At 40.1% G+C, this 24895-nt stretch overlaps 1 protein-coding gene across 1 annotated transcript in view; it reads right to left on the bottom strand.

Moving 5' to 3' along the window:
- Positions 1-24895, bottom strand: part of PNPT1 (polyribonucleotide nucleotidyltransferase 1) — a 162675-nt gene that overhangs the window by 93727 nt on the left and 44053 nt on the right. The window contains exons 10-13 of the mRNA XM_030196210.1: positions 22377-22428; positions 20787-20844; positions 8895-8991; positions 6013-6115 (exon numbers count right to left, since the gene is read on the bottom strand). Of these exons, the coding sequence (XP_030052070.1) occupies positions 6013-6115; positions 8895-8991; positions 20787-20844; positions 22377-22428 (310 nt within the window). The remainder of the gene's footprint in view (positions 1-6012; positions 6116-8894; positions 8992-20786; positions 20845-22376; positions 22429-24895) is intronic.

Raw genomic sequence — 24895 nt, 5'->3', positions numbered from 1 at the left:
GTTCTGAGTGGCAAAAAGATCTATTGAGAAGTGACCCAATATTGAAAGATTTTATGGGCTCTGAGTGACATTCCCATGAGATATGGCTCAAATCTATATTCTGACTGCTTCTTGACACAGGAGGGATGGACTTTTCTTTCCCTGTTTATTGATATAGTACATTTCAGCCTGATTGTCTATCTGAATTAGAACGATTTGATAACTTATCTCTGAAAGCTTAGAGCATTCCAGATTGCTCTCAACTCTAGAAGTACACATCCATTGTTAATACCTTCTAAATTTGAGGAATTTGGAAGGAGAATCCTTTTTCCCCATAGGAGAGTAACATCCACCATGACAGTAAGTTCCTGAGCAGAATGGTGATTGAAATGTCCTGAAAGTTCTCCATGGCCTGTAACCACTGGGTTGATAGGGTCTATTGAGCTTGCCTCAAATTGGGGTGTACCATGGGTGATACATGAACTGTACAGGACACTCAGCCTGGTATCTTCAACATCTGACCAGCTGATATCTATGACTCTGGTATACTTCTAGTACTACTGACATGAGAGTTAAGATCTGGTGTTGCATAACAAATCCTGATGCTAGAGTCATGTCCAGCAGTCCTCCGATGAATTTTAGTTTCTGTGTCCTGTTTAGTTTTGATTTGAGAAAGTTTATAATGAACCCTAGCAGCTCTACTAATGGGGATAGTATTTCTGATGTTATAGTAGGTGATCATCTGACATCCAGTGATCACCAGATGGTGTGGTTTAATATTAAGATGGGTGTGGAGAGGGTTCATTCAAAAGTGAAGGTTCTAGACTTGAAAAAAAAAAACTAACTTTGTTCAGATTGGCAATTACTTCAAGGAATTGCCTAGATGGGAACATGTGGAAGAAGCTGGACAGCAGTGTGAAAAAATGAAAGTAACTATTGTAAGGGTAACAAATCTTTTTGTAAGGAAAGTAAATAACGTAAGAGGAAAAGGAGGCCACTTTTGTTCTCAAAAGTAGTAGCTGAAAAACTAGGACTAGGGGGCATGCGATGAAGCTTCAATGTAGTAAATTTAAAATGAATTGGAGAAAATGTTTCTTCACTCAACGTGTAATTAAACTCTGTAATTCGTTGTCAGAGAATATGGTAAAGGCGGTTAGCTTAGCGGAGTTTAAAAAAGGTTTGAACAACTACATTCAAGATGGTGGACTGAACCTGTTGTAGATCTCTGCGTCTCTTTCTTACAGCTGTTATGCCGAAGCACAGGGGAAGGTTGACAACCACGGGGACCCCTAGTTGGCGTCCAGTACCAACTGTGGGTTCAATTGAACCATTTTTGCAGAGGTCCGAAGTGTCAATATGATCGGAGGGTGGCAGGCTTGTGATGCTAAGGACGAGTGGAAACCTGGAGACGCTGCTAGTGCTTGATGTTACCTTAAGCCCCGATCACAGAGCTCCTCCCCCGCAGCCCCAGAGTGCCAGCTTCCCAGTGTTGGTGTCTCTCCCTCGGCAGTCAGGAAGTGAAGCCGAAGTAGAACGCCAAGGATCCCAAGAACAACCACCGGAGAGCAGGGGAGTGACAAGTTTTGTTAGCTCCCAACAAGCCTTGGAGAAATTAGATAATTCTGCGGGAGACCATTTGGCTACAAGAAGAGATTGCTGTTGGTAATGTCTCAACGGACCAGATACAATCTTTAAATCTTCCAAATTTCTTAGAGGAGAAACCAGCTGAAGTTACCCTGGACAATTTGTTGGCCCTAATAGTGAATCTGGGTAAAGCTTTATTTCCACATACACAAATTTTGGAGACATGAATTAAAAAATTTGAAAAACAAGTGGAAAAAGAACATTTGGAGACGAAGAAATTATCGGAGAAAGTAGAAACTCAGGAGAAAGATCTAGCCAAAACTCAAGAAATTCAGATAACTATAATAAAAGATAATACAAACATGCGAAGGAAAATAGAGTTTTTGGAAAATTCCATGAGATCTAATAACTTGAGATTTTTGAATTTCCCTAGAGTACCATCGGTTACTCCTAGGGAAATACTGAACAGATATATAAAAGACATATTTGAAGCTAAGGAAGAAGTTATCCCTCCTTTCTCTCAAGTGTACTACCTGCCGAGTAGGCCAACAGGAACCCAATTGTCCGCACAACAATCTGACCCTCCGTTGGATGTGTCAGCAATTCTGGAATTATCAGATTCTGATTTGGTAACTTCTTCCACTTTATTGGCAACTGTGGCCTTAACTCTTGATAAAGTTTGGATTATGAAAATGGTTTTTTAAAAATCAAGATAAAGAATTTATGGGTCTTAAAACACGTATATTCCTGGATGTTTCTAAAGAAACTCAGAAAAGACGTAGGCAGTTCTTACTGTTTAAGCCAGGAGTTTTTCAGCTTGGTGCGACCTTCTACTTGCATTACCCATGTAAATGCATAATCCGCTATCAATCAATTAAACATGTTTTCTTTGAGCCATTACTACTCACGGAATTTCTGGTACCCAAAAGATCTCTGGAGTTGAGAAAAGGCTAAGGAATATTACCATCAAATTTGAGCTCTATATAAAATGGGACACTTAATTGATACAGGTTTCTATATTTTCCTGGTTTTATTTTAATTAAAAAAATTCCACTCATGTTAATCTTGAATCAATAATTGAGGACTTGAGTGTACCTATTCATTGAAATATTATGTTATTTGTTAGTAAAAAGTAACTGATATTGTATAGTTTACCTTTTCTGTACAAGTTATTAGCTTGATGACTGTAATAGTTAAAATATTTAAAAAAAAAAGAGTTGGACGGCTTCCTAACAGAAAAGTCCATAGACCATTATTAAATGGACTTGGGGAAAATCCACTATTTCTGGGATAAGCAGTATAAAATGTTTTGTACTTTTTTGGGATCTTACCAGGTATTTGTGACCTGGATTGGCCACTGTTGGAAACAGGATGCTGGGCTTGATAGACCTTTGGTCTTTCCCAGTATGGCAATACTTATGTACTTATGTATCCTTTTCCCCTTTATACATGGAATTTTAATCCATAGGGATTCCAAGATGTGTTTTTTTTTTCCTGTATAATTTTCAATCTATTTGATTCAAGACCCTCTTTAACATATAATGTTACCCCTCCACCAATCAGATCCACCCTATCACTACAATATTTATTTGCTGCATTTGTATCCCACATTTTCCCACCTCTTCGCAGGCTCAATGTGGCTTACATTATGCCGCCATGACAGTCGCCATTAGCGAAATAAAGAGAACAAAGTATTATTTCGATTAAGGTAGATGGAATTCATGAGAATTAGAAATAAAGAAATAATTAATAATTACAAGATATGCAAAGAGTAGAATGACAATATGATTAAAGTAGCCAATTTAAGGAATTCAGTGTTGATTAGTTCTAATAGATATGAAATGAGTTTTTTAAGAAAAATTCTTATTATAGGTCTTGTTGAATAAGTTCGTTTTCAGTGACCTCCGGAAAGTTGCTAGATCATGTGTTGTTTTCAAGGTATTTGGCAGTGCATTCCAACGTTGTGCGCAGATGTAGAAGTTGGATGCATATAATGATTTGTATTTGAGTCCCTTGCAGTTAGGGTAGTGGAGGTTTAAGAAAGTACATGAAGAACTTTTAGTATTTCTTGCTGGAAGGTCTATAAGGTCTGACATATAAGTCGGGGCCTCTCCGTGGATTGTTTTATGAGCTAAGGTGCAAATTTTGAATGTAATTCTGTCTGTTAACGGAAGCCAATGTAATTATTTCCCAAGGGGTCTAGCACTTTCATATTTCGCCTTTCCAAATATGTCTAGCTGCAGTATTTTGGGCTGTCTGAAGTCTCTTAATAATCTTCCTATATAATAATTCTCACCTCCAACGTTCTGAAGCTGCCTGGGACCCTGGCTTCCGCCGTGGTCTGCTAGGTGCTGTAGATCAAGATGACATCAAGAATCCCACTGATTGGCTGCGCCTCAGGTGAAGTCACCAGCCCGACGCACAGCAACAAACCACGACCCAGCCAGCAGCAAACAGCGGCCCAGGCAGGGGGAGGAGTAGGGAAACACTATGAATCGCTCGAGACTGGCTGCCAACCTCCTGAACCACCCGTGCACACTAACCGCCCTCAAAACACCGCCTCCACCCTCCCTCTCTTCTCCAAGTCCGGATTCGGACTGTCAGAGAGGACGAAGAGGGAGGACGGCGAGTGGCAGCGGGTGAGGGCTCAGGGCGGGGGTCCATTGCCGACTCGGAAGAGGGTGGAGGGAAAGCACAGCGGGTCCAAAACCAGCGCAGCCATCATCCCCGTTCACTCAAAAAAAACCAAGCAAACCTATGAGATGCTGCAGGACGTTTCAAACACAGGAGTGGAAGTGAGCAAAGCAAGTCTAAGGTAAGCAAGGAAACCCTTTGGTTAATCCCTGTTTCCACTACCCTACGCAGCCGTCATTCTTATACACTCAAAAACCAGCAAACCTAGGAGCTGCTGCTTCACATTGTCGTTTTTAAATTGTTGTTCCATCTGAAACAAGTCTAAAGCTCTTTCACCTCGAAACACAGTGCCTTAAAACGTGGAGGACAAAAGGAGGGGGGAGACAGACAGACCCTGCAACTGGGAGGCAGGGAGGGAGACCCTGCAACTGGGAGGGAGGGGGGACCCTGCAACTGGGAAAAAGGGAGGGAGGGGGGACTCCCCTGCAACTGGGACAAAGACTGGGGGGGGGGGGACCCTGGAACTGGGAGGGAGGGGGGACCCTGGCACATACTCTCATTCTCACACACACACTCGCACCCAGTCTCACTCTCTCTGTTACACACACACACACATTCACACACACTCTCTCAAACATACACACTCTTGAGGAAAACCTTGCTAGCGCCCATTTCCTTTAAAACAGAAACGGGCCTTTTTTACTAGTTTAATATAATTTGTACAATGGTATGACAGTGTCCCACTGGTTAGCCTCCTTCTACCTGGTCTCAGAGATACCTACTATATCTAATTTTTCATTTAGTGCAATGTATTCTAACTCTCTCATCTTATTTCTTAGGCTTCTGGCATTCGAATATAGACATTTCAAACTGTTTGTTATTCCTATTTACATCTTGCTCAGTAGTTGAGTGCTAAGTTGCAATCTTTCCTCTGATTTTTATTTGACACCTGATCTACTATGGACTCTTTTGCAACCTCGCTATCGAGATACCCTATCTTCCCTGTTTTGGTGATATCTTTGAAGATACCTTGTTCCGAACCATGCATTTTTGAACAACTGTGTTCCCCCAGGTTCTAGTTTAAAAGCTGCTCTCTCTCTTTTTTAAATGCCGATGCCAGCAGCCTGGTCCCACCCTGGATAAGATAGAGCCCATCCTTCCGGAATAGGCTCCCCCTTCCCCAGAATGTTGCCCAGTTCCTTACAAATCTAAACCCCTCTTGCCTGCACCATCCACACATTGAGAATCCGAATTTCTGCCTGCCTCTTGGGCCCTGCGCGTGGCAAAGGCTGAACTTCGGAAAATGCTACCCTAGAGGTTCTGGATTTGAGCTTTCTACCTAAGAGCCTAAATTTGGCTTCCAGAACCTCTCTCCTACATTTTCCTAAGTCACTGGTACCCACATGTACCAAGACAGCCTGCTCCTCCCCAGCACTATATAAAATCCTAGCTAGGTCATCCTTTAAACCAACATTCCACATTTATTCAAGAGCCACACAAAGACTGTTCCCATAATAAAAGTGTGCAGTGCTACAACAGAAGGTCCTTTTACTTTAAGGAATGTTAAACAGGAAACAAAAGAAAGGCTATATCAGAATAAGTATTCTGTAATCTGCTCTTAAAATACAGCCGAGATCAAACATTTCTTTATACGGACTCTTTTTGTATTCAAAAATAATGTAGTGCTTCTGAACCAATACAATGTACATGTACAGTTACTGAAAATTAATGACAACTAAAATAATACTGTAGACCATATAGAGAGCTCCTGGAAATCAGTTGAAGATTGGTGGCTTCCACTGTTTAGATTATTACCTGGGTTTGCCCTCTCTGAAATAACCCTGACCCATGGAGAGGTTTAAACAAGTCCACTTCACAGTTTATGTTTCGGAGAGAAGTGAGATCTCTGCCATCACAGCTGTGAAACAAAATAATGAAGCACAAAATCAGAACCTGTTTACAGGACATAGCATTATGCAAGTCATTTCAGAAAGGTTGAGCATCATTTATACATTTACAGTTATGTGAAAGTATTGACCCCCCCCCCCCCTCCTGATTTCCCCTATTATTGCATATGTGTCACACAGAATGGTTTCTAATCTTTAAACAAAATGTAGTATTAGTCAAAGGGAATCTGAGAAAACACAAACAGTTTTTAAATTATTACAACATTTAAGGAACAAAGTTATCCAACACCCATATCACTCGTGAAAAAGTAACTGCCCCCCCCCCCAAAAAAAAAAAATAAATAAATAAACTGGTTGCACCAATTTTGCAGCAGTAATTATAATCAAACGTTTCATATAATTTGATATCAGTCCTCCACATCACTGTTGAGGAATCTTAGTTCACTCTTCTTTGCAGAACTGCTTTAATTCAGCCATTGATAGGTTTTTTTATGCATGAACAGCTCATTTGAAGATCTGCCACAGCATCTCTATTGGGTTCCAATTAGGACTTTGACTAGGTCAAACCAACACTCTAATTTTGTTTCTCCTCAACCATTCAGATGTAGATTTGATTTTGTGTTCCGGACCATTGTCTTGCTGCATAACCCAGTTATGCTTCAGCTTATGTACAGACGACTGGACATTCTCATGAATGATTTTCGGGTACAGTGCATGGTTCCTTCAATAATGGGTAAAATTTCCAGGTTTTACTACCACATTAGATTGTTAGTATGATGTTCTTACTGTAAAATGCTGTAATTTGATTTACACCAGATATAATGGGACCTGTGGTGTCTTGGATAATGCTCCCAAACAGCTTGGGGATCATCCAGATATGTTTTTGCAAAGTGATACGAGCATTGATATTAATTGTTGAATAGCAGCTGTTTCCACCTTGCTATTCTCCCATGAATTCCATTTTTGTCCAATGGAGACATTAACACTGACCTTTGCTGAGGATAGAGAGGGCTACAGCTCTTTGGATGGTCTTCTAGGATGTTTTCTGACTTTTCAGATGAGTTGTCACTGCGCTCTTGCAGTAATTTTGGCAGGCAGGCGATTCCTGGAAAGATTTACCACTGTTCCAAGTTTTCACCATTTGGAATGTCTCTCACTGTTTTAGTTTAGTTTATTCAGATTTGCTAACTAGCAGATCACATGGTTTACAAGTTAAAAATAGAAAACTTTTAGAGAAAAGAACTATAAAATTTCAACAGGAAAGTGTGAATTCCAGTTATACAACACAAGGTTAGGTGAAGGGTTAGAAGCATAAGAGTAGGAAGAGGAAATAGGGTAGAGAAGGTAAAATATGAAACGGGGAAACCACAGAGGGAGGTGTAAGGTAACAGAGAGGAAGCAGATGTCTAACAGTAACCCAACAGTAGGGGATCACACCTGTGTTTTGGTGGAGTTTCAGAGTTTTAGAAATGGTTTTGTAACCCTTTCCAGTCTGATATACTTCAACTATATTTTTCTTTCCTTTGATTAAACTTTGTGGTGACTACTTCACTCTCAAGGTAAAGTTCAATATATAGTGAGATTTAGATTCAACAGCGCTGGCTGTAATCAAGCTTGTATTCAATCAGCTAAATCTAATTATCAATTCAATTTGGCAAGCTGGTTGATTAACTAAGTAGGCAGTAACTTTTTCACATGGGGTGATATAGGTGTTAGCTAACTAAATTTAAAATTGTCATATGTTTACGCAGGTTCTCTTTGTCCAATATTACATTTTGTTTAAAGATCTAACCATTCTGTGTGACATATATGCAATAATAAGGGGAAACTGGGGAGGCGGGGCAGGCAAATACTTTTTCATATCACTGTAAAAAGCTAGTTCACATGTGTAAGTAGTGATTTTAGAAAAGCTGCTATTTACATGTGAATACTCACAATTTGCACAGTCAGGGATGGTTTGGGAAGATCTTGAAAATATGTGTTTTTCCTATTTTGCAAAGGAAATACACACATTGCAACAAAAACATGTCCTCATTGCATCTACTCACATGTGTCAGATAACGCCTCATTTGAGCCAAGACTTCAGAAGTCTGATTGAAGGGGAAATTGTGCTTATATCTTCAGTGCTCAAAACAACCTCATATTAAAAAAAACTGAAATCTGAAGCTCATTTCCTTACCTAGCTCCGGGGGAGGGGTCAAGAATTGGAGGATGTCCAATGCAGTCATGCAAAATCTTTCCATTTAGGGGGAGTTATGAATTTGGGCTACTGTTAAGATGTGTTATTTTACCACTAAGGGACTATTTTAACACAGATTCCATTTTATGCAGAGACCTAGTTACTAATAACTGGAGTTAACAGTAAAATGACATGTTTTAACAGTAGTTTACACATCAATAACTCCCCCCCTTACAAGGGGTTATTCACATTGTACATGCAGACAGATGCACATTTTTCTAAGGTTTTAAACATGTTTTTTTTTTTTCAAAAAGGTCACCAGCATGTGGTGAGCATTTTGTAAAATACCTAGGGCCTTGTTTACTAAGTGTGCTATAGGTGCGCTAGCTGTTTTTAGAATGCGCTAACACTAGAGACACCCACAGAAATATATGGGCATCTCTAGCGTTAATACGCGTTAATTTTTAGCATGCGTAAAAAATGCTAGCGCATCTTAGTTAACAGGACCCCTAGCAATCTTTGAGCGCCCCAACTTGGATGGCTTTTTTTCCATCTGGATGCTTTATACAAAATTATACATAATACATAAACTAAAGTAGTTATCATTTTACCGTCTGTATTCATTCAAAACCAGGTCTCTAAAAACATTCTTTGAAACAGTACTGAAGGATTCCATTATTTCAAATGGTTCAGCCTCTGGGAATTTTTCTGAAAAGAACGTGCAGAGGAAAAAAATAAATTAAAACAGACATAAAAGTGGCAGCATTTAAAATAGAAAAGGTAGAGAACAAGAATAAGCCAAGTTTGTACGAAACAAATGTGTGTGCGCGTGGGGGGGGGGGGGGGGGAGGTTATCTTGCACAGAGTGGCACATTAGATGGCTATTTCTATCTCTGTCATCCATTTTATGAGAGGCAGAATAGCCACACAGCATAATTGAAACTAACTGAAAAGGGAACATCAAGCTAAGGACTGGCCTGAAGTAACCACTAAAGAACTGAAAATCTTTTGTCTAAGTTATGTAAGAAAGCAGTTTTGTACCAATTGCTTGATTTTTGGAAATCTAATAACTATTTCCATCCTAATCAATCAGGCTACTGTGTAGGTCATAGCACTGAAACAGCTTTAGATTCTATGATCAACGATATTGTTTCCTTGACGTCAGTCAAGAAGTGCTGTTGATCTAATTTGACCTCAGTTCTGCCTTTGATTTAATAAATCATGATATATTGCATACTCGACTGAAAGACTCTGGTGGTGGGGGGGGGGGGGGGGGGGGGGGGGGGGCTAGCACTCAATTGGTTTCACCAGTATTTTTCCACAGGCTCATTTTTAACAGCACTTGATACAATGTATTCTGAGCTCTCTCCTTTGCCTTATAGGGTCCACAAGGCTCCGTTCTCTCTTCTACTCTGTTCAACTTGTTTATTCCCCCCTTGCAACTCTTGTCCAATCCCTAGACATTTGTATCTATCTTTATGCAGCTAATATCTATGAAGAATTATATCTGAAGTGTATTTCTCCTATTTGGCCAGCAGATGGTACATGTTTATGCTTAAAGCTGTTACAGAGAACTCAGTGTGTTTTCTTTAGTTTGACACAAACATGAAGCAAGAAGCAGTATATATTTGAAATCTTGTTGACTGGGCTCTGATTGGCCCAGGAGCTCATCTCATTTGGACTTTGCTGGTTTTGCTTTCAGTCTTAGCAAGGAAGAAAGAGATATAATTCACTGAGCCTCAGCAAAGAGATCTATGTCCTGATCTTCCCAGGTACTGTTTAGCCAGTATGCAAATGTTTAGTTAGTTTTCTTGTTAGTTACTTGTTAGTGTTTGCTATTTGCACATTTTTTGTCTACTATTCCAAGTTATGAGAATAAACACAATTGTTTGTTCACTCTGCTTGTCTGGACTGATAAAGAATCCTGGTGGTTTGTGTGTTGGGTCTGTGAGTGCTTTCTGGGAACTGTGGGACCACTGGGAGTGTGGCCTCCAGTAACCTAGAAATCACTGGGGATAATTTGGGAGCAGGAGACTCGCCCAGAGTGCATGACTGCTGGGATGTGCTTTTTTGGCCATTGTCATTTGGTTTACTGATCACAAGCTCTCTCAACACTAATAAAAACAGAAGACCCATCTCTTTAACAAGGCGTACCATAAAGATCAACAAATATGAAATCCTCCGCACTTATCCAGAATTGCCTTATAATATTTGCTGTTATACTATTATCATGCTTTACAACTATCATGTTACCCAAGTTCCTTCTGTTATACTAAATGTCTAATTCCTTTTGTATTTCCACTATTCATAATGTATTGTAAGCCACATTGAGCCTGCAAAGAGGTGGGAAAATGTGGGATACAAATGCAATAAATAAATAAAAATAAAATAAAAAGATCTTTGGTTTTTCCATTCACGTCCTTCTCCATCTCATGTCCTCCTTAACTAGACTGTGATTCCTATTAAAGAGAGACTCCTGTCAATAGGAGTTAAAATTGAAAATAATTTGTCATTTAAACATCACACATTTCTTGAGTGGTTCAAAAGTCTTTTGTGGCTTTACAGAAAATTAGGTTCCCTAAACTATTTTTGGATATTCATGCTTTTAAGAACCCCCACTCCATGCTCTAATTCTTAATTGTTTGGATTATTGTAATGCCTTGCTAGTTGATACACCCCTGTACTCAGACATCTCCAAATAAAAGACTGCTGTAAAAATCTATAATGCTAAAAAATGAGACCATGTAACACCTTTTCTATCTGAACAACACTGGTTACATGTTCAATATAGAATTCAGTATAAAATATTATTTCTTTTATATAAAGTACCTTTATTCACTTTTAGTTCCACACCGATTTCAACAACTTTTATGCTCAACCTTCACTAACCAATTGGTCATTCCTTTGCTTAGGAAATCTGTTTTTGCTTCTTCATGGGATTCTGCCTTATGTTGTATAGCTCCAACTCTCTGGAGCTTGCTTCCAGTAGATATTCACCATGATCCCTCCCACATGAAATTTAAAACATTTTTAAAAACCTGTTATTTTTATGCGTATTTGCAAGTCACACATTGTGTCCCATCTTCTGCGTACTGGGTGTACGTTGACAGTAGTAACCAAGCTGCAATCTTTTTTCACTTCATCTCAGGTGACTCGTATGTCGATGGCTTATTTTTCTAAATCCCTCACTTTACTGATGTCACGGAAATCTTATGTTACCATAGCGGCCAGGTGGACAGACGAACTAGGTCTAATGTGTGTGTGGCGGGGGGGGGGGGGGGGGGGAGATCGATTTTAGCTATGTTACGTCTGGTGCCTCAGATCGTTTATAATGCTTGATATAGAGAATGTATGTTATGCACAATGACGCGAGATTACTTTTCTCCAAGGCAGGCGTTTTATGCTGGGTGTGCCCCTTCTTCACAGTGTGAAGCCTGTTGACTATTGGAGACCACCCTTTCTCATGCACTTTAGACTTGTCCAATAATATGGGACTTTTGGCATAGCATTTTTTCATTTATCAACACATTGTTTCCTTTGCCCCCGGAGTTTACTCCCTCCAGCTTTCTGTTGGGGATAACACAGTATAGACCCTTTTTGTCTAAGGAACATCGTTACTTCATATACAGTATAAAGCATGTTTCGTGGGTGTGAAGTGTATCTTGCAGACTTGGTGTGTGAGAGATGCTCCTAATCAATGGCACTGGCATAATGCGCTCCAGCAGTTATGCATCTGGGAGGCTCAATCTGCCTCACTCACGGCAAAGAGGAAGAAGTGATTCTGGATAGTTTGGGATTCCTTTGTGAAGGGCTTCTCTCCCCGAGAGCACAGCCTCCTTCTTAATGCTCAGCCTTTATAGTTGTTGTTCAACTGATTAATGACTATGTGCTTCTGTTCCCTCAGTTTCGCTTATTTTGGGTGGGATGGGGTGGTTGAGACACTGGGACTTTTTTGGGACGAGTTGTTTTTGGGTGAGATAGGGAGAGCTAGCAGATTCAGACTCTTCCTATATTTAGTTTAGGGTATAGTAAAAGAAGGGGTATATATTTGGGACGGGAATGTTCTTGATTTTGTTACACTGGGAATGTATTTGGGGGGTAGAAGTTTGGGATATTGTGGAGGTTTTAAGAGGGGGGATCATTTGTGTAGACGAGGAGGGGGTGTAGCGATGTTATTAATTGCATATGTTTTTTTTTTTGGGGGGGGGGGGGGGTTTGCATGGTTTTGTTTGCCATGTAATGCTTCTTGTACGTCATTCATATTGGTCTTGGTGCCTGTTACTTATCCTGATTTGTTAAGGTAGTTTGGGAGGGGGGTAAAAGGGAGAAAAGTTTAAAAGTTTGATGACGGATCATATTATCTGTATTTACTTTGCCTGTTTTGAGTATTGCCACTTTTTATCATTAGATATGTCAGTATTTTTTTTTTCTGTGCTTTGTTGTCAATAAAAACACTGAACTAAAAAACCTGACTGTTTAGATGTCCTTTCCCCGATATACTTTCTTGACTAAAATTTTTAACTGATTTTACCTACTTTTGTTTTCTTTTTAGAGTTTTTACCTCCCTCCCCTTATGTGTATTGTTACTCAGAATATAATGGATCAATATAGTTGTCCTACTACTCATTCCTTTCCATCTCTAAGTGTAACTGGAATGTAAATGTTTAGATGGTCGACCTTAGAGATGGTCGTCCCCGGTTTTCAGCGATAATGGAAACCGAGGACGCCCATCTCAAAAACGACCAAATCCAACTCATTTGGTCGTGGGAGGAGCCAGCATTCGTAGAGCACTGGTCTCCCTGACATGCCAGGACACCAACCGGGCACCCTTGGGGGCACTGCAGTGGACTAACTGAACGGAAAAAGCCCTTCCCCTACCGATCCCGTAGCAATTCGGAAAGGAATGGGCATGCATGAAGGAAATCGCATGCAGATGAGCTGTTCGCTGTTAGCTTATTTGCACATGATTTCCTTCCTAAGGAGGGGAAGCCAGTGCAGAGCAGCCAAGCGTTATGCGTGTCTCCTCTGAACATGCCAAAGACGGCTTCATACATGCAGACAAGCTGCGTGTATAATAGATTTCTACAACCTTAAATAAATTGTCATCTACAACCTTAGAAAAATACAAGTCCAGGTGAAAACGTCCACATGCTCGTCAGGGACGTCTCTTTTTTTTTTTTTTTTTAAGAGTATGGGTGAAGGACATCCTTCAATATGCCTCCGTCCCTGCGACGGCAGTTGAGGATGTCCATAATGTGGATATTTCTGTGAGAAGGACATCCATGCCTGGATGTTTCTGTGAGAACGACATCCATGCCTTTGCTATGCCTCTGACACCCCCTTTATTTGGATTTTGGATCACATGTAGCAGCAGTGGGATTTGAACCGGACACCTCTGGATTGCAAGACCAGTGCTCTAACCACTAGGACACTCCTCCACTCCACTCCCTTGAAATTTGGCCGTTCTTGGGGGGGGGGGGGGGCAGTTCAGGACGTCCAAAATGTTTGAAAGAAGGACGTCCACGTCTTCGCTATGCCTCCACTGAACCCCCCCCCCCCCCCAGGGACCTGCATACTGCTGCGATGGACCCAAGTATGATATTTGAGGCTGGCAAAAAAAGTTTTAAATTTGTTTTTTTCAGGGTGGGAAGGGATTAGTCACCACTGGGGGAGTCAGGGAAGGTGGTCATCTGGTCAGTTCAGGCACCTTTTTGAGGCTTGGTTTGTAAGAAAAAATGGACCAAGTAAAGTCGGCCAAGTGCTCATCAGGGACCCCTTTCTTTTTTCCATTATTGCTCGAGGACGCCCATCTGTTAGGCACGCCCCAGTCCCGCCTTCCCTACGCCTCCGACACCCTCCCCCGGGAACTTTGGTCATCCCTGCGATGGGAAGTAGTTGGGGACACAGAAAATCGGCTTTCGATTATGCCGATTTGGGCGACCCTGAGAGAAGGACGCCCATCTCCCGATTTGTGTCGAAGATGGGCGCCCTTCTCTTTCGAAAATAAGCCTGATAGTCACATTTTCTCAGAGACAGCCACATATTATGGAGTCATTTTTGCACATATATGGTAAGGCCTTTAGTAAAATACTGACTTAAGTATGCTTCGTATCAAGAGGGTGTATACTTCGCCAGCAGGCAGAGCCGAGGGCACAGTCTGGGTGCAGTGTAGGCAAATTTTGCAAGTACATGAAATGGTTAAAATAATTTTAATACACACATATACTTGCAAACTACATGTGAACATTTACACCTGCTCACAAACAGGTGTACATATTTGTGTTTGCATTAAAGACATGACTTCTGCCACTTTCACTAGTTTTTATAAAAGACAGATGTGTCTAAGTAGGCGCCTACATGGCCTTTAACTTAGGTGCCTTGTTATAAAATCATCCTCTTCAGGCCTACAGAAAGGGTTTTCCTACAAATTATACTTTTAGAATCATTCAAAAACGCTGCCAATATGTATGCAACTTTCCAATTCTTTGGTTACCTTTTATATGTTGGGTCTGCTTATCATAGTACAGTAATAAAAGTGCTCATTTTCAAAGAGCATAGATGTATATGCTTTGAAAATGAGCCTTTTAATTCACAAAGGAAGTCAGGTATGTATCTGCAACTCTGTATGTCAGTCCCTATGCTTTCATTATGGTTGTACAATCTTGGCAAACACTGGTTCTTATAGATTAGCTGGTGTGCATGGAGAAGTTTCTGTGTTCTATAGGAGACTCGTAAGTTTCTCTAACTTTTGTTTCAGATTTGGTTAGTGGCTTTTTAACTGCAATAATATCCTTCCCAAATTCCTTATGGAACGGCTATGGGTTCTGTCTGAATTATTTTGGCAGCTCCCCATTCAGTTTTCTTCATTACTCTGCAACTTTTGTGCTCCTGCTTTTACTTTCAATTGTGTTATAGGTGGATACCAATTGTTAGTGCAGCATATGTTAGCTTGAAGTTCTGAATCTTTTTGGCACTCTCAAATTTAACACATTCTCCATGACACCTCTTTATGCACAATTTTCATTTAACACTACTGTTACGAAGTAAACTTTTTTTCTTCTGGTCTTTTGTGCTTGTTGGTTGGATTCTCAGTGATTTTCACTACACAATATTGAGCCCAATTTATTTTCATTTTCAAATATAAAAAATTCTTTTTATGCTTTCTATTCTGCCTTGTAAAAGCTACAAGGGTGTGAAAACATTCACATTTTGAGGTCTAATAAAAGTCAAAATGCATTAAAGTAAGAGTTTGTTTTGCTGATCTACATAACACAAAGCCATATGAAATATCATACTGGGTAAGACCAAAAGATAATTAAGTACAGCATCCTGTCTCTCAGAGTAGCTGATTTAGGTCACAAGTACCTGGGAGGATCCAAGATCATCCAATACTTTTTGATCATTAACCAGGGATGAGAGATGGTTTTCCAAATTTACATGGATAAGAATGGTTTATGTAATATTCTTCCAAGAACTTGTCTAACCTTTTGGTTAAAAACCTTATCTCTGTTAAATGTTCCACCAACACAATTTTGCAATTTGAAAGTGCACCATTTTAAAACTACAGTTTACAGTTTTATTTATAGTCTGCTGTATCCCAATACATGTTCTCAGCAGATTACAGTAAAAAAAAAGAACTAGATCATTTATCTAAGAGTAACATAATACTCATTCACTACAACTATCTATCTAAACAAAACATTTATAGAAAGAAAAGCTTTGATAGCTTTCTTATAAGAATCATAGTTACTCAGGGGCCCTTTTACTAAACTGCGTAAAGGCCAACATGTGTACAGCGCGTGCCAAATTGGCACTACCGCCTGGTTAGTGCATGAGCCAGGTGGTAACTTTGAATGTGGCGAACACTGAATCCCAAAGTAGAAAATAATTTTCTACCGCAGGCCGCTTACCTGGTGGTAAACAGCAGTTGGCACTCGCTGCATGCTTACCGTGCGGGTAGCATGTGAGATCCTACCGCTGGGTCAGTGGGTGGTGGAGGTAAAGTCTCAGGCCAAAAATGGACATGTGCTGGTTTCAATTTTAGCGCATGTCCACTTTTCAGCCCCTTAAAAAAAGGCCCTTTTTCCTAGACGTGGTAAAAAAATGTTCCAGCACGCGCCCAAAAGACGTGCTCGCACTACTGCAGGCCACTTTTTACTGCGGCTTAGTAAAAGGGCCTCTCAGTTAGTGCAGAACATACCGAATCTGCACTACCCAAGCTGCAAAGGACTTAAATACAAATCAACTTACGCATCCAGTTTTTCCTACATAAGCACACAACTGTGGAACACATTACCAAAAGCCTCGAAAAGGACATACGACCACCTAAACTTCCAGAAAACACTAAAAACTAACCTGTTTAAAAAGGCATACCCTACCGATCCAACATAAATGCCTGATCTCTGCAACACAACAATACTAAAGTACAGAATGGACATAACACAACTCTTCCAACACGATTCCCTAATGTGGCTATGCCACATGAACTTTATCTTACCACAACATCACTTTATATTTGTTCACACCGGAGTCAGAAAACGCCTCTCCGGTACTATGTAAGCCACATTAAGCCTACAAATAGGTTGGAAAATGTGGGATACAAATGTAATAAATAAATAAATATCTCCAAGTAAAATGGGCCAAACGTTAGCTGCCTGGTAGGAAAATAAAGATTGAAATACCTTTTTTGATGATATAGCCCTGGGATTAGGGAATGATAATAACAAAATTATGAGTTTGATGCTTTCGATTTGGTATTGACCTACACACAAGAGGTAACATTGCGGAGCCAACCCGTACAAGATCTTGAAAACCAAACAGCCAAGCTTAAACAAGATTTGTGCCTTCACTGGATGCCAATACAGGGCAAGAAAAGATGGGAGTAATATGATCTGATAATTTCAAGGCATAAATTAGACAAACTGCAGTGTTCTGAATTGTTGAATCCTTTTTTAGCAAAATTTTTGATACCCAAATATTACAGTAGTCTAATCTACTCAAAATAAGAAATTGAACTACCAATCCAAATCCTGCTTGCAGTAAATATTTCTGTATCCTCCTTTATTCTCTCAGTCAGAAAAAAACTCCTTACCATATGATTAATTTGATCTAACAGTTACCAATCCACAACAATGTGACATTTTAATTTCCTTGGGGTTTCAAATGAGGGACTTTAAATGCCTTTTGAAAGTCCAGACACACCATTAATGAGCTCACCTTTATCCATGTTTATTAAACACTTAAAAAAACAACAACAAATCAAAACCAAAAAATCTTAATGCAGTGCTTCGCAATCCAGTCCTTGGGCTCACCCAGTCAGTCAGGTTTTCAGGATATCTATACTAAATATGCATGAGAGAGATTTGCATAACAAGGAGGCACTGAATATAAATCTCTCTCATGCATATTCAATGTGGATATCCTGAAAATCTGACTGGCCTGGTGTGTCCCGAGGACTTGGTTGAGAAAAGCACTGCTCTAATGCATACTCTACAATTTCAATGTGAAAGAACAATTATGGAAATACTCAAAAAAGAATAAGAAACCAAAAATTGATTTAGTAAGTTTACACATCCCTTAAATCAATACTTGATGGAAGCCCCTTTTGCAGCAATAAACATGAATTGTTTAGGATAAATGTCTACTAACTTTGCAAAGAAGGGATGGTGGATGCTTTGAGGAGGGATAGCTCAGGATCTTCCCAGTTGACAGAGGATCTTCCTTGGACTGAAATATTCAAGTCCTGCCTATGGATTCATGTCTGGGCACTGAATGGGCCACCAGACATTCACTTTCTTCTTACTGAGCCACTTCATCGGTGTTTGTGTTTTTGCTTTTATATTTAAGATCATTGTTGTGCTGAAAAGAATATTCTCACCCAGACCCATGTTTACAGTGGACTGGAACAGGTTTGCTTCTAGGATCTGTCTGCACTTCGTACCATCCCTCTTACCCTCTACCATCACAAGCTTCCTAAGTCCCTGTTACTGCAAAGCATCCACACAAGATAATGCTGCCAGTTTTATTCTGATCTAAACACAACCTTCTTCCGCATATGCTTGACTGGAAATCAGAAAGCAAGATCAATATGTAACTCAAAAGAAATTGAGTTTCTGCATGTGAAAGAATCAGTGATCCTTAAGATTCACATTTTTCCAAAGATACACAAATCTCTTCAGTCCCCATCTGGAAGACCAACAGTCTCTGCCATTGGGTCTTTACCTGAACCATTATCAAAATTTATTGATAAACTTCTAAGAACCTTTGTTAAGAAGATATCTTCCTATGTTTATTCTTCAGCTGATACGATTACTGTCCTTGATATTGTTATGTATACACAAAATACCATTTTCGCAACATTTGATGTAAAATCATTATATACAAACATCCTGCAAAGGGAAGCTACAGAAATAATTAGGGAGACACTTTGATAAGAGATTTTTTCCTTAGAGTACCCATAGATTTTATAGTTGAATTGGCAGTTTTAGCATTAACTAGGAATTATTTCTCTTTTGATAGAAAGTTTTATCAACAGGTAAAGGGAACAGCTATGGGAGCAACTATGGCTCCCTCAGTGGCCAATTTATATATGGCCCAATTTTAGAAACAATATCTTCTAACACATGAGTATGTGAATAAGAGCATACTTTATGTTATGTTTTTAGTAAATAAACCTTGAAGAAAAGAATTTGTGTGATTTGCTACTTCTACTTATAACTGCATCAGGAATGTTATCTTCACCAGAAGCTTTGGTACTATCACTACCAACATTTTTAGAATCCTTGACAATGTGTGGCAAATATGAATTCGTTTATTCCTATCACACTTTAAAGCAGTGGCGTAGCTACGTGGGGCCTGAGGGGGCCTGGGCCCCCGTAGATTTCCGTGGGGACCCCCCTCCCGGCGAACCCGCCCCCGCCGCCGCCTACCTTCCGTTTTGCTGACGGGGGACCCCACTCCCCGCCAGCCGACGTCTTCTCCCGTAAAACGCAGCAGCCGGCACTGGCAGAGAAAAGTCTTCATCCTCGCATGCTGCTGACGTCCTGCACGTTGTACTTTTCTCTGCCAGTGCCGGCTGCTGCATTTTACGGGAGAAGACGTCGGCTGGCAGGGAGTGGGGTCCCCCGCCAGCAAAACGGAAGGTAGGCGGCGGCGGGGGCAGGTTCGTGGCGGGAGGGGGGTCGGCAGAGACGGGGGGGGGGGGGGGCGACGATGGCGGCGGGGGGGGGGCTAAAATGTGCCCCCTCCCCTCGAGCTGTGGACCCCCCTCCCACGCAAGTCTGGCTACGCCCCTGCTTTAAAGTGGTCCAGTTGCTGCTATTTGGCATAGATGTTACACAGTGAGGTCATCATCTGAAAGTACTGAGCAAGACCTGTGAGCAATTCATTCTCATCCCCTCAGTGAAATAAATAATTCACTAGCCTTGCTGCTTGCTGAATTTTAGGCTGCGCTCTCTATAGACTTCATTAGTGGCTGTATCACGTTGGTAGTGCTCGTTTTCCTAGCTGTAAAGTAAAAGAATAGTGTGTGTGTCTGTATTAGGAGGGATAATTACAGAGGAGTGAGAGAACTGGTGTGAAAGACCACTCCTAAGCAAATTGAGCAGATGAGAGATCTTGCTGCTCTTAGAATGGATAGGAGAACGTAGAAAGTATTTAAGTTTCTTTTATACAGGATCCATGAGAATCCTTCTCCATTATGCAGCCTCTCCCACAGACTACTACAATGCAGGCCAATAAAACTCGTAATACATCTTATGGAGGTTCTGCATATTTCAGATCCTGGTTGTTGATAATTTTTTTTTTTTTTTTTTGTTACATTTGTACCCCGCGCTTTCCCACTCATGGCAGGCTCAATGCGGCTTACATGGGGCAATGGAGGGTTAAGTGACTTACCCAGAGTCACAAGGAGCTGCCTGTGCCTGAAGTGGGAATCGAACTCAGTTCCTCAGTTCCCCAGGACCAAAGTCCACCACCCTAACCACTAGGCCACTCCTCCACATTAATAAACCCAAATTTATCATTCCTGCTAATTAAAAACTAAATTAAAAAAAAAAAACCTCAGTACAGTATATTACTGTTCAGTGAAAGGCTTATTTACACAGGCAACCTGCACATAAAGTTGCTAAAGTCAAAAAGAGACAGTTAACTTCAAAACTATTCCTATTAAAAAAACAAACAAAAAGAAAACAAACCATACCACAATCTATGTCCATTGTGAAGTTACTGGATAGAAGAAAAATAAGTGGACAGTTACAATCTGAAGTCATATAGAAGAGCCACAGGTAAGCAACATGCAGCTCTGAGGGTTTTTTTTTCCAAAGCAACTTATTACTAAAAGGCCCTCTATATTAATATACTAGCAACAGCCAGCTGAACTACTGTGTCTGGCATACCATAGAGCTTATCTTCCTATTCTGTGCTCTAGGAGACTTGTCTAAAAATTACATTGTAATACAGCAACAAAGCAAAGGCTTATATGTCCCCTTATTCTTTCACTATACCTTTCAGTATTTCTTCTGTTTCAAGTCTTATCTGATTAACAGCTTCATCTCTAGAAATCTAGGAATAAATTGATATTATCAGCATCTCTGAACAAAAAGACTAATTTTTTTTAGAAACATTCCAGCCACCCTGTGATTCATGATACCTTGCAACCATCAATGCAAAGCAAACTGAACCTGTCAAATTAGCTCCTTCAGGCTATTTTTGGTACACTTAAAGCCACACTTCACATAGGGCACTTAGGTAGAATTTGGGATTTTCAGCACCCCAAGTATTTTATAGAAGGCTCTGCTAGATGTGAAGCCTTTTGCAAAATATACATAAGGATGCCAACAAAAACAAGTATATTTGCCAGCATTTACAGCAGGAGCATTGATTTCACAAACTTACGTGGACTAAAAGAGTGGCATCATGTGGACCCTTATATGTGTTTTTGCAAGATTTCAGAAGACTGCAAGTACATGAGAAGCCAATTAAGTAGTGGAGTGGATACCACCCCTCAAATTATTTATTTATATACTATATAATCAGAATTGCCTGGAGACCCCAGGTCGAAATGAGCAGGTAGTAACCACTTAAATCTTTGCACTGAGGAATATGTAACAACAACAAAAACCTCATTCAAAATGTGAACTGCCATTGCAATTTTTAGACCACTCAAACCATACGCCCTTAAAAATATATGCATCCCATGGAATCTACATGTGCAAATAGTAGCACAGTAAAATCAGCATTTATATACATGCCATTTAGATGTATAAAACTTATTTCCACATATAAAAACACACACAGTGCTTCTAAAATGATCCCCATAGATTTTCAGATTAAACAAAAGGATAAACCTACATAAAAAAAAGAACAAGCAGCAAACTCTGGTCTTCAAAGTCATCAAAATCATCAAATTTATGGGAAGGAAAGGATAGTAGATGGCATGGATGGGCAGACTGGATAGGCTATATAGTTTTTATCTGCATTTTTCTATGTTTATCTTCCAGATATCAGATGTAATGATCATATCTTAGATTTAGAAAACTTTTGAAAGTTTGGCTGTATATTAAGTTTTGCCAATAGTCTCTACTGTGTTTGATCACTCTGACCTTTTGTTGTAAACCTTCCTGAGCCACCGTAGTGAAGGTATATAAAGAACCCTGTTTATTATTAATTTGTAACTGTCTGCACAGGTGAAAAGTTTATGTACAGTACTTTTCACTAACATATATATGTACACTCACTGAAAATTAACACATACTTTTACTGACGTGTATATCCTTTTCCAAGTTAAAACACATATATACTTTCAAAACTTCTATGCTTTTTGTCTGTTTAGAGAGTGTGGTTACAGTTGTTCAAAAGTATGAATGTAGTTACCAAACCCTGCCCCCCACAATTCTTCCCCCAATTGGGGGAATGTAAAGAAAAGCAATTATACCACCCTTAAAATACATTTACTAGAGCAATTTACAAACATTAAGTATTGTTTTACCTGCAGAAATGGCTTTAAATTGCCTTAACTGCATATTTCCTTAATCCTTGACATGAATGGTATACAACTGTAAAATCAAAGTCATATTGTAACAAAAAATTCTTACCTTGTTATGAGTAAAATCTGAAAACACTGCATATAACTTGTCAGAAGCAAGCCTACCAGATGAGAAAGAAAGCTTACTGTGAAGAAGGAAGTGTAGCTAAAAGGCAAACATTCATGGTATAAAAAATAAATTTTATGCATTACAAGGGGTAATTTTATAACAGGACTCCTATGTTGAAAGTCTAAGATAGCATCTTTTTTTTATCATTAATAGTACTTAGTTTGATTGTTACTAGATAAATCACCCCTATACAGCATTACTAAAGTATTCAGGTACAAAATGCTCAGCCCCAAACAATTTACAGTCTAACTTATAACCTCAGGTAATGAGAGATAAAAATAGTTACGTATCTGAGAATGTACTGGCGACAAGGTCCAGTGCAGGCTTAGTCAGTTGATGCCATTCACGTCGGAGGGTTCAGCTATTTTGGAACAAGCGCTGTGCCCGATTTGTTTATTTTAGGAACAGGTTTATTTAAATTCTAATTTTATATTGCTTAGAAAACTTTTTTTTTTTAATTTTAATCCTAGTAGAGAGGACTTAGTTTAATTTTCTCTTTAAGGAGCTTCCTTGCTCCAGGATTTCTTTTTTACCTCCATTTCAATAGGGGAGGTGACCTAAATCTCTTTTGAAGTCCCCACACTTCTGAGAGTTGCTACTTTTAGACTACAGGACAGCTGAGGAAAAGTTAGTGATTTTGGTAGGGCTTTTTCTATTTTCTTTCTACGGCTGCAAATACTTGCAATTGCAGTATTGCTGGGAAATATTATGTCACCATAGACGCTGTCCCAGTTACAGCTTCTGCCTCTGTGGAGTGGAGGAGTGGCCTAGTGGTTAGGGTGGTGGACTTTGGTCCTGGGGAACTGAGTTCGATTCCCGGCACAGGCAGCTCCTTGTGACTCTGGGCAAGTCACTTAACCCTTCATTGCCCCATGTAAGCCGCATTGAGCCTGCCATGAGTGGGAAAGCGCGGGATACAAATGTAACAAAAATAAAAATAAAATGTGATCCAAGGAGAGGGGCTGGTTCCATATGCAAGATGTCTTTATCTTGAAACCCTCATGAAGAAGAGAAAAAGAGATCAGGAAGCAGGTGGTAAGGTTTAGAAGCATCTGTGAAAATGAGAAATATATTGATGAAATGCTTCATGAAGCACTAAAAGATTTCCAGCAGTAGGGAAGAAGCTGTGCTGAAAGAGGACAACTGGACTTTGATCATACGACCCTGCAGGATCTGCCCTCAAACTGAAGAACTGATATGCAGCCCTGGAAGCAGAAAAGATGACAGCATCTCAGAGAGAGGAGGAATTGAAGCTCAAAATCCACAAAGTTGATGGACCATTGACCACTAAGAGGTGAAAGATAGTGGTAGTGAACCATTCTCTTCTGAGGAGTACAGAGGCGTCCATCTGCAGACCAGACATTATGTTACAGAGAGCTTGCCAAGACTCATCAAGCCGAATGACTATTATCCAAAGCTACTCATCCATGTACCATGTATCAAAAGTGACTTCATGGCTCTGTGATAAAGGGTGAAGCAGACAGGTGGTGTTCTCATCAATCCTCCCTGTTGAGGGTAAAAGGACAAAGCAGAGAAGCTTGCATCCTGGAGATGAATATGTGGCTGCAAAAACGGCGAAGAGCATTTTGGCTTCATGGACCATGGGATGCTTTTCCAAGGACTGCTGAACAGAGATGATGTCCATCTATTAAAGAAGGGAAGAAGTGTTTTCAGCAGCAGACTGGCTAACCTACTAAAGGCAGCTTAGCTATAACTAGAATCATTGGGAAAGGTGATCAAAGCCCAGTGGTAAGTGAAGCACTAAATACCTCTACTCAAATGGGAAAAAGGGGCAATGTCTGGAAAACAGTGTATATACCACTGCCCGAAGTATGGGAAATAAGGTTTTAGATCTTGAAGCTGTGATGGAAGAGGCCGATTTGGATATACTGGCATTCACAGAGAACCATGACTGGGATATAGTTGTACCTGGCTATATACAGTGGGGGAAATAAGTATTTGATCCCTTGCTGATTTTGTAAGTTTGCCCACTGACAAAGACATGAGCAGCCCATAATTGAAGGGTAGGTTATTGGTAACAGTGAGAGATAGCACATCACAAATTAAATCCGGAAAATCACATTGTGGAAAGTATATGAATTTATTTGCATTCTGCAGAGGGAAATAAGTATTTAATCCCTCTGGCAAACAAGACCTAATACTTGGTGGCAAAACCCTTGTTGGCAAGCACAGCGGTCAGACGTCTTCTGTAGTTGATGATGAGGTTTGCACACATGTCAGGAGGAATTTTGGTCCACTCCTCTTTGCAGATCATCTCTAAATCATTAAGAGTTCTGGGCTGTCGCTTGGCAACTCGCAGCTTCAGCTCCCTCCATAAGTTTTCAATGGGATTAAGGTCTGGTGACTGGCTAGGCCACTCCATGACCCTAATGTGCTTCTTCCTGAGCCACTCCTTTGTTGCCTTGGCTGTATGTTTTGGGTCATTGTCGTGCTGGAAG

The sequence above is a fragment of the Microcaecilia unicolor genome, chromosome 3 (assembly GCF_901765095.1).
Source record: "Microcaecilia unicolor chromosome 3, aMicUni1.1, whole genome shotgun sequence".
In the NCBI taxonomy this organism is placed as follows: domain Eukaryota; kingdom Metazoa; phylum Chordata; class Amphibia; order Gymnophiona; family Siphonopidae; genus Microcaecilia; species Microcaecilia unicolor.
The sequence above is the reverse complement of the archived record's forward strand: the minus strand, read 5'-3'. Positions and strand labels throughout refer to the sequence as shown.